The sequence below is a fragment of the Taudactylus pleione genome, unplaced genomic scaffold, assembly GCF_031769625.1.
Source record: "Taudactylus pleione unplaced genomic scaffold, aTauple2 ptg001435l, whole genome shotgun sequence".
NCBI classification, from domain to species: Eukaryota; Metazoa; Chordata; class Amphibia; order Anura; family Myobatrachidae; genus Taudactylus; species Taudactylus pleione.
The window spans coordinates 60045-70291 of NW_028285834.1; the positions used below are offsets into that span (position 1 = coordinate 60045).

At 46.4% G+C, this 10247-nt stretch overlaps 1 protein-coding gene across 1 annotated transcript; it reads left to right on the forward strand.

The window, feature by feature from the left end:
• Window positions 1-833: 833 nt before the first annotated feature.
• Window positions 834-9665, forward strand: LOC148442619 (uncharacterized). Its single transcript, XM_088463716.1, has 7 exons — window positions 834-915; window positions 4683-4761; window positions 4880-4977; window positions 5131-5269; window positions 8136-8379; window positions 8692-8900; window positions 8982-9665. The coding sequence occupies exons 2-7, from the start codon at window positions 4728-4730 to the stop codon at window positions 9476-9478; spliced, it is 1221 nt and encodes a 406-aa protein (XP_088319842.1). The 5' UTR covers window positions 834-915; window positions 4683-4727; the 3' UTR covers window positions 9479-9665.
• Window positions 9666-10247: the final 582 nt, after the last annotated feature.

Here is a 10247-nt window from a genome sequence, read left to right on the forward strand (position 1 = left end):
ACAGAGCCCCGTCTTTCCTACCACCAACACAGAGCCCCGTCTCTCCTACCACCAACACAGAGCCCCGTCTTTCCTACCCCCAACACCGAGCCCCGTCTCTCCTACCCCCAACACAGAGCCCCGTCTTTCCTACCACCAACACAGAGCCGCATCTCTCCTACCCCCAACACAGAGCTGCATCTCTCCTAGCAACACAGAGCCCCATCTCCTACCACCAACACAGAGCCCCATCTCTCCTACCACCAACACAGAGCTGCATCTCTCCTACCAACACAGATCCCCATCTCTCCTACCACCAACACAGAGCCCCATCTCTCCTACCACCAACACAGAGCCCCGTCTTTCCTACCACCAACACAGAGCCCCATCTCTCCTACCACCAACACAGAGCCCCGTCTCTCCTACCACCAACACAGAGCCCCGTCTCTCCTACCCCCAACACAGAGCCGCATCTCTCCTACCCCAACACAGAGCCCCGTCTCTCCTACCCCCAACACAGAGCCCCGTCTCTCCTACCCCCAACACAGAGCCGCATCTCTCCTACCCCAACACAGAGCCCCGTCTCTCCTACCCCCAACACAGAGCCCCATCTCCTCTGTACGGCATATTCTCCGGATTGCCAGTGCAGAGTAACGCTGCAGACACTGATGTGGTCACCAGGCTGTGCGTTCCACCCGACTTCTGGTCTATGCGTTCCACCTGAACTACGGGGCATGCGTTCCAAATTACTTCCGGTCTATGCGGTCCACCTTTCTTTCGGGCTGTGCGTTCCACATGACTTCCGGTGTATATTTCACCTCATTTCCGGGGAATGCGTTCCACCAGACTTCCGGTGTATGCGTTCCACTCTGTTTTGTCTGTAGGACAAGGAGCTGAGACACAGGGCCAGGGAGACATTATTGTGTCATGTAGCAGGTAACGGTACAGGGGGAGCAGCCTGTGGTGTCCTGTTATATTTATTATACAGGGGGAGCAGCCTGTGGTGTCCTGTTATTATTATTATACAGGGGAGCAGCCTGTGGTGTCCTGTTATTATTATACAGTGGGAGCAGCCTTTGCGTCCTGTTATTATTATTATAGAGGGGGAGCAGCCTGTGGTGTCCTGTTATATTTATTATACAGGGGGAGCAGCCTGTGGTGTCCTGTAATTATTATTATACAGGGGAGCAGCCTGTGGTATCCTGTTATTATTATACAGTGGGAGCAGCCTTTGCGTCCTGTTATTATTATTATACAGGGGGAGCAGCCTGTGGTGTCCTGTTATTATTATTATACAGGGGGAGCAGCCTGTGGTGTCCTGTTACTATTATTATACAGGGGGAGCAGCCTGTGGTGTCCTGTTATTATTATTATAGAGGGGGAGCAGCCTGTGGTGTCCTGTTACTATTATTATACAGGGGGAGCGGCCTGTGGTGTCCTGTTATTATTATTATACAGGGGGAGCAGCCTGTGGTGTCCTGTTATTAATATAAAGGAGGAGCAGCCTGTGGTGTCCTGTTATTATTATTATTCAGGGAGAGCAGCCTGTGGTGTCCTGTTATTATTATTATTCAGGGAGAGCAGCCTGTGGTGTCCTGTTACTATTATTATACAGGGGGAGCAGCCTGTGGTGTCCTGTTACTATTATTATACAGGGGGAGCAGACTGTGATGTCCTGTTATTAGTATTATACAGGGGAAGCAGCCTGTGGTGTCCTGTTATTATTATACAGGGGGAGCAGCCTGTGGTGTCCTGTTATTATTATTTTTCAGGGAGAGCAGCCTGTGGTGTCCTGTTACTATTGTTATACAGGGGGAGCAGCCTGTGGTGTCCTGTTACTATTATTATACAGGGGGAGCAGACTGTGATGTCCTTTTATTATTATTATACAGGGGGAGCAGCCTGTGGGGACCTGTTATTATTAATATACAGGAGGAGCAGTCTGTGGTGTCCTGTTATTATTATTATTCAGGGAGAGTCGCCTGTGGTATCCTGTTATTATTATTATTATACAGGGGGAGCAGCCTGTGGTGTCCTGTTATTATTATACAGGAGAGCAGCCTGTGGTGTCCTGTTATTATTATTATACAGGGAGAGCAGCATGCGGTGTCCTGTTATTATTATTATACAGGGGGAGCAGCCTGTGGTGTCCTGTTATTATTATACAGGGAGAGCAGCCTGTGGTGCCCTGTTATTATTATTATACAGGGGGAGCAGCCTGTGGTGTCCTGTTATTATTATTATTCAGGGAGAGTAGCCTGTGGTATCCTGTTATTATTATTACACAGGGGGAGCAGCCTGTGGTGTCCTGTTATTATTATACAGCGGGAGCAGCCTGTGGTGTCCTGTTATTATTATTATACAGGGGGAGCAGCCTGTGGTGTCCTGTTATTATTATTATACAGGGAGAGCAGCCTGTGGTGTCCTGTTATTATTATTATACAGGGGGAGCAGCCTGTGGTGTCCTGTTAATAATATTAATATACAGGGGGAGCAGCCTGTGGTGTCCTGTTATTATTATACAGGGGGAGTAGCCTGTGTTGTCCTGTTTTTGTTAATAATAATATTATTATTATACAGGGGGAGCAGCCTGTGGTGTCCTGTTATTATTATTATTATACAGGGGGAGCAGCCTGTGGTGTCCTGTTATTATTAAAATTATTATACAGGGGGAGCAGCCTGTGGTGTCCTGTTAATAATAATATTATACAGGGGTAGCAGCATGTGGTGTCCTGTTATTATTATTATACAGGGGGAGCAGCCTGTGGTGTCCTGTTATTACTATTATTATACAGGGGGAGCAGCCTGTGGTGTCCTGTTATTATTACTATACAGGGGGAGCAGCCTGTGCTGTCCTGTTAATATTATACAGGGTGAGCAGCCTGTGGTGTCCTGTTATTATTATTATACAGGGGGAGCAGCCTGTGGTGTCCTGATATTATTATTATTATACGGGGGAGCAGCCTGTGGTGTCTTGTTATTATTATTATACAGGGGGAGCAGCCTGTGGTGTCCTGTTAATAATATTAATATACAGGGGGAGCAGCCTGTGGTGTCCTGTTATTATTATACAGGGAGAGCAGCCTTTGGTGTCCTGTTATTATTATTATACAGGGGGAGCAGCCTGTGGTGTTCTGTTATTATTATTATTATTATTATTATTATTATTATAATACAGGTGGCGCAGCCTGTGGTCTCCTGTTATTATTTTTATACAGGGGAGCAGCCTGTGGTGTCCTGTTATTATTATTATTGTACAGGGGGAGCAGCCTGTAGTGTCCTGTTATTATTATTGTACAGTAACACCAGGAGATGTGTCTGAGTGATTACTGGAGAGGTGACTGCTGGGAATGGGACATTATACAGTAACACCGGGGGATGTGTCTGGGTGATGACTGGAGAGGTGACTGCTGGGAATGGGACATTATACAGTAACACCGGGGGATGTGTCTGGGTGATGACTGGAGAGGTGACTGCTGGGAATGGGACATTATACAGTAACACCGGGGGATGTGTCTGGGTGATGACTGGAGAGGTGACTGCTGGGAATGGGACATTATACAGTAACACCGGGGGATGTGTCTGGGTGATGACTGGAGAGGTGACTGCTGGGAATGGGACATTATACAGTAACACCGGGGGATGTGTCTGGGTGATGACTGGAGAGGTGACTGCTGGGAATGGGACATTATACAGTAACACCGGGGGATGTGTCTGGGTGATGACTGGAGAGGTGACTGCTGGGAATGGGACATTATACAGTAACACCGGGGGATGTGTCTGGGTGATGACTGGAGAGGTGACTGCTGGGAATGGGACATTATACAGTAACACCAGGGGATGTGTCTGGGTGATGACTGGAGAGGTGACTGCTGGGAATGGGACATTATACAGTAACACCAGGGGACGTGTCTGGGTGATGACTGGGGAGGTGAATGCTGGGAATGGGACATTATACAGTAACACCAAGGGACGTGTCTGGGTGATGACTGGAGAGGTGACTGCTGGGAATGGGACATTATACAGTAACACCAGGGAATGTGTCTGGGTGATGACTGGAGAGGTGACTGCTGGGAATGGGACATTATACAGTAACACCAGGGGACGTGTCTGGGTGATGACTGGAGAGGTGACTGCTGGGAATTTGACACTGTACAGTAACACCAGGGGATGTGTCTGGCTGCTGACTGGAGAGGTGACTGCTGGGAATGGGACATTATACAGTAACACCGGGGGATGTGTCTGGGTGATGACTGGAGAGGTGACTGCTGGGAATGGGACATTATACAGTAACACCGGGGGATGTGTCTGGGTGATGACTGGAGAGGTGACTGCTGGGAATGGGACATTATACAGTAACACCGGGGGATGTGTCTGGGTGATGACTGCTGGGAATGGGACATTATACAGTAACACCGGGGGATGTGTCTGGGTGATGACTGGAGAGGTGACTGCTGGGAATGGGACATTATACAGTAACACCGGGGGATGTGTCTGGGTGATGACTGGGGAGGTGACTGCTGGGAATGGGAGATTATACAGTAACACCAGGGGATGTGTCTGGGTGATGACTGGAGAGGTGACTGCTGGGAATGGGACATTATACAGTAACACCAGGGGATGTGTCTGGGTGATGACTGTATCATTGTGTGTGTCAGGTTCCTATAAGCTGTCAGGATGTCACTGTCTATGTCTCCATGCAGGAGGGGGAGTACATAGAGGAACACAGGAGTCTGTACAAGGACGTGATGATGGAGAATCACCGGCCCCTCACATCACTGGGTAAGAGGAGACTGTCATTTATTGTACAGGGGAGAGCAGGTATAGGGCCCCCTATGTACACACATCATCTGATAATCACATATATACAATGTACTCAGTCACTGTGTGTCTCCTACAGATGGACTCAGTAACAGAAATACCCCAGAGAGATGTCCCCGTCCTCTTTATTCCCAGGATTGTAAAGAGGAGAATCACAGGTTCCCACAGGAGCATCAGGTAGGTGGGATTTAGCGTCTCACCAATATACCAAAGTGACTGTCACTATATGATCTGTACAGAAGCTGTGTGTGTCTTATACACTGATATTCTGTAATCTCAATGACATTACACATTATAATATGTTATTTTATTGTCTTCGGGGTTTTATAGGTTTTAGAACTTATGGCGACTTGTATTAAGGTAGATCTGAGTGATATAAAGGCAGAAGATATAGAGGGAGAAGAAGAGACGTATGTGAGGGGCGATCAACAGTGTAAGGAGGAGGAAATCTCTACAGATATCAGCACAGGTGAGTAATAAACACTTATTACAGAAAACAGCCACATTTTGTCCTTGCTCAGTCACTACAGCAATCTCTTATCCTCTGTCAGTACAAACTAATGAGGGAAATGTCTCTGCCCAGTGGGGGAGTCAGGAGCCCCTATTATACTCCTGCTCTCCCCCTCACATCATGTCACTGTGTGTTACCAGCCCAGAGATCTGACCAGTCTCCTCCCCACATTCTGGCATATCTCATACATCAGGAGCCATCAGCCCCTATTATACTCCTGCTCTCCTCCTCACATCATGTCACTGTGTGTTACCAGCCCAGAGATCTGACCAGTCTCTTCCCCACACTCTCTGGTGTATCTCATACATCAGGAGCCATCAGCCCCTATTATACTCCTATTCTCCCCCTCACATCATGTCACTGTATGTTACCAGCCCAGATATCTGACCAGTCTCCTCCCCACTCTCTGGTGTATCTCATACATCAGGAGCCATCAGCACCTATTATATTCCTGCTCTCCCCCTCACATTATGTCACTGTGTGTTACCAGCCCAGAGATCTGACCAGTCTCCTCCCCACTCTCTGGTGTATCTCATACATCAGGAGCCATCAGTCCCTATTATACTCCTGCTCTCCTCCTCACATCATGTCACTGTGTGTTACCAGCCCAGAGGTCTGACCAGTCTCCTCCCCACACTCTCTGGTGTATCTCATACATCAGGAGCCATCAGCCCCTATTATACTCCTGATCTCCCCCCTCACATCATGTCACTGTGTGTTACCAGCCCAGAGATCTGACCAGTCTCCTCCTCACACTCTCTGGTGTATCTCATACATCAGGAGCCATCAGTCCCTATTATACTTCTGCTCTCCTCCTCACATCATGTCAATGTGTGTTACCAGCCCAGAGATCTGACCAGTCTCCTCCCCACACTCTCTGGTGTATCTCATATATCAGGAGCCATCATTCCCTGTTATACTCCTCATCTCCCCCTCACATCATGTCACTGTGTGTTACCAGCCCAGAGATCTGACCAGTCTCCTCCCCACACTCTCTGGTGTATCTCATACATCAGGAGCCATCAGCCCCTATTATACTCCTGCTCTCCCCCTCACATCATGTCACTGTGTGTTACCAGCCCAGAGATCCGACCAGTCTCCCCCCAGATTTTTCATTGTAAGTGCTGCAAATACAAACTTACTTGTACATGTGAGGTAAGTTACGGTAGCTTTTCATGTACCTTCAGCCTCAGGTCCTCCCAGTGAGGATGCTGCCCAATTGGACCCTGCCGAGGATTCCGAGCTGGGCCACTGGAGAAGGACTGTCAGGAAGAAATTTGGGGAGGTTAGGTTGTTTGGACAAGGGAGGGATTTTTGGCCAGGGGATGCAATTTGTGAACGGTATGATGTTGGTGCAGGGGAGCGAGGGATTTGGGCTAAATTGTATAAAAAGAAAAACAAATTATGCTAGATTTTAATAAAACACACACACAGACACACACACCATTAAGCACTAACAAATAAAACAGCCTATTATAGCTGACATTACTGTGTTATGACACAAAATGCACTTGCACTACACAGTACACCACTGATAGAATAATCAAAATGGCCACTGAATAAAACAAAATGGAAGCACCAAACTGACAGACAAGTCTAACATCACACACGTGCACATAGCAGCAAGCAACAGCACGCCCGCGAGGTGCGCACGTAGAATGGCTTACATTCATACAAGTCACACTAATCTGCATGCACATAGTAAAGCATACTTACTCCGTGCGTTGAGTGCCTGCAAGAGGGCCAGGAGGTCCGGTGTGTGGCGCCTTAGGTCGGACCACCGTCGTTCCATGTGCACAATGGAGCGGTGGCATCCTATGCGTCGGAGGCACCTCCACGTAGCCCCTTAATTTCATGGCCTTTGCCACAAAGAGCGCCACATGCCCCAGCCGGCGGTCCGTTACTTCCACAAGTAGGCGGAGCTCCCTGCGGCTGAAGGATGCAGCTCTCATGATGGCAATGGCGAATATTACAGTGTGCATGCTTTATCAAGGCTCTGGTGCTTTCTGATTGGCTGTCTACATAAAAATGGCTGCATGTCAGTGTTCACTAGTTATGGCTGTGAAATAGTTACAGAAACCTCTATGTGTAATTGATCGCCACTCTACAAGCGTCTTACACATGTCTTTGCAGGCATTCGTTGGTCATTCACATGACATCGTTAGTGAAAAAACTTGGACAAATGCCGGCCTTTGGACGTGTTTTAGAGTAGGGCATTTTATATTATATTTTATTGTTTTGTCCGCATCCCCTGTAAAGCGCTATTTGCATACGCACGCAATTCTACTGTAGTACACCAAGAAAAATAAATGACACGTACCCACTGAACAAACGTTAAACCAAGGAAAGGCACCTGTTAACCAATCAGCAGAGGGGAAAAAAAATAAAAATTCATTAATAAAAGACTTTCACAGATTTTCAGTAAGGACTCACACTCACATTACCTTACCTGGCCAAGAAATATAAAATGACACGTTCCCTCAGGATAAATCACAACAAAGCCACAACAACCACAACCAACTACAAGCACAAAATGAAAGAACTGAAAACACCTTATGTAGACAGTGGAGGTGGTTACGAGATTGGCTGTATAAAAAAGCCCAAAGTATCCCAAACTCCAATAAATCTTGCAGTTATGGACCCTGGCACGCATTTTGAGAGGGTGACTGAGGACCTTAGATGGAGATATCTTTCTGAGGAAGGTGTGTGTTATGTTTTTACATGTAAATTACAACTCATATACAATGGAAGATGTCATTTTTAGTGTGATATAAATGCCACAGTTGTACATCGGTTAAATAAATGTGCATATGTTATTTATCAGGGGCTTCTGAGGATGAAGCAACACAAGCAGGCCCAAGCCAAGCAACTCAACCACTGGGCCGTAAGAGACAACCACCATTCTGTTGGAAGGAGCTCAGTATATTAATAAGCCTGGCAATGGAGAGGATCCATCATGGCCCAAGGAACATGGGGGCCGGTCAGAGAGAGAAAATCTGGCAAGAGATTGCCGAAGCTGTTAACACTGAGGCGCCCATCGTCCGCGCATCACATGAAGTGAAGAGACGGTAAGAAATAGATTTATGTTTTTTGTTTTTTTTTAATAAACATTTACAATTTCAGATAGTTTTAAAAAAATGTTTACACATTTCAAAATGTGTAATGTTAACATTAAAAAAAATTATAATTAAATGTGTATTATGTTGTGAATATCAACAGTGTTTTTTTTTTTTTAAATATTTGTTGCAACAGTATATCTATATAGTGTTAATTTATTAATTATTTCTAAAATTAAAATGTAAATAAGGGCACAATCAAAATGTTTTTGTTTCAAAGCTTTACAAGCAAAAAATAAAAATAACCTAAAAATATTTATACAGATGGGCAGACTTCAAGTACAGGCTGAAGGGAAAGATGGCTGCCCGCCATAGACATGCGAGGGGCACAGGTGGTGGGCGAACCCCAGAGTCATTGAAGTACACCCCATTAGAAGAGATGGCTCTGGGGTGTATCGAAGAGGAGGAGGTGTTAGGCGTGTCCAGTATCGACACGGACATGCCTAACATTGCAGCCCCGCATGTTGCCCAGGGTACTGTATTTAAAATAATATTAATTTATTCTAAATTACTGGAAACACAATAGAAATTTTTTTGTTTGTTTTAATCTACAGATGTTGAAGAGCCTGCTCCTGAGGGAAATTCCAGGGAGGGTGGGTCAAGGTTTACTGCTGGAGATGAGGCACCAACGTCACCTGCGGACCCAGTAGACACCCCTCCTGAGACGCCCCTCCTGAGGCCAGAAGAAATTCTTACAGAATTGCTTGAGGAGACACACAGGAATTCGCGGATTTTCACAGATATTTTATCTGGAATTCACCGACTGGCCGAAGCCCAGGAGCGACTAGCCCAGGCCCAGGAGCGACAGGCCCAGGCTCGGGAGCGACAGGCCCAGGCCCAGGAGCAGGGCAACATAATACACAGGAACGCTATGAGGGAGCTAACCTCCATTCTCGATCAACGATTGAGGCCCACCACCTATGCTGTGACATCCCCCAGCCCTGACCGGAATCCTACCATCTCTGGTCAGGGCAGTCACAGATCTACACGGAGGGTGCAAACAGAACATTTTTCCCTAAAGCCTGCACAGAAGAAACGACGCAGAAAATAACAGCATCTGCAATCTCCTATGGCCTCCGTATTCCACTGGCCAATATGTACATTGCTTACTATTCCTTCCTACAGAATGGGGTGTTGCTTTATATTCCAATACTCCATTATTTTGACTTATGAATACTATTTAATTTGTAAAAAAAAAAAAAAAAATACAACAAAAATGTTCATTTTGTTGTGGTAAATAAACCAAACTTTACCTGTCCTTTTGAAGTCTGTCTCATTCTTGTTACCTTTATAATCAGTTAGCCTCTGGAACAGTTGTATATATTGTGATATAGTCTGGGTAGGAGGTCCCTCTCCTGGGGTAGATGGACACCTCCTTACACACAGCAGCTAGGAAAGAGCACACCAGTCCAGGGTTTTCATGCAAGCTGGTCGGAACCAGTTTTATTGTGCAATATACACAACAAAATAAACAAAACATAAAAATAAATCCTAGCCCGTCTGGGCACTAACTAGACAGGTTATTCCCTCTCTACAAGTGGCAGGGCCTACTGCCTTACCACAAACACAGCACTTTCAAATGTCACAGTGTCTCTGAACAAACCTCAGTGTCTGTTTCTCCCCAGGGTACGTGACACACTGAATCAAAACCTAACACAGCTTATCTGAGCCACTTCCATGTGCAACTATTAATCAGCCTGTTCTCAGACTGAAAGGCCCAACACCTGGAATGGCCTGTGGATGGAGACCTCCATTCTCTTCTCACATCCACACCCCTAGGACCCATTATCCGGCTTTTCTGGTCTGTTTGGCATAACAGA

Excerpts from the sequence above, each read along its gene's own strand:
- LOC148442619 (XM_088463716.1), top strand. The coding sequence starts at position 4,728 with ATGATGGAGAATCACCGGCCCCTCACATCACTGG. Across the intron at positions 4,762-4,879 it reads CCGGCCCCTCACATCACTGG|ATGGACTCAGTAACAGAAAT; the intron begins GTAAGAGGAGAC and ends TGTCTCCTACAG. Across the intron at positions 8,380-8,691 it reads TCACATGAAGTGAAGAGACG|ATGGGCAGACTTCAAGTACA; the intron begins GTAAGAAATAGA and ends ATATTTATACAG.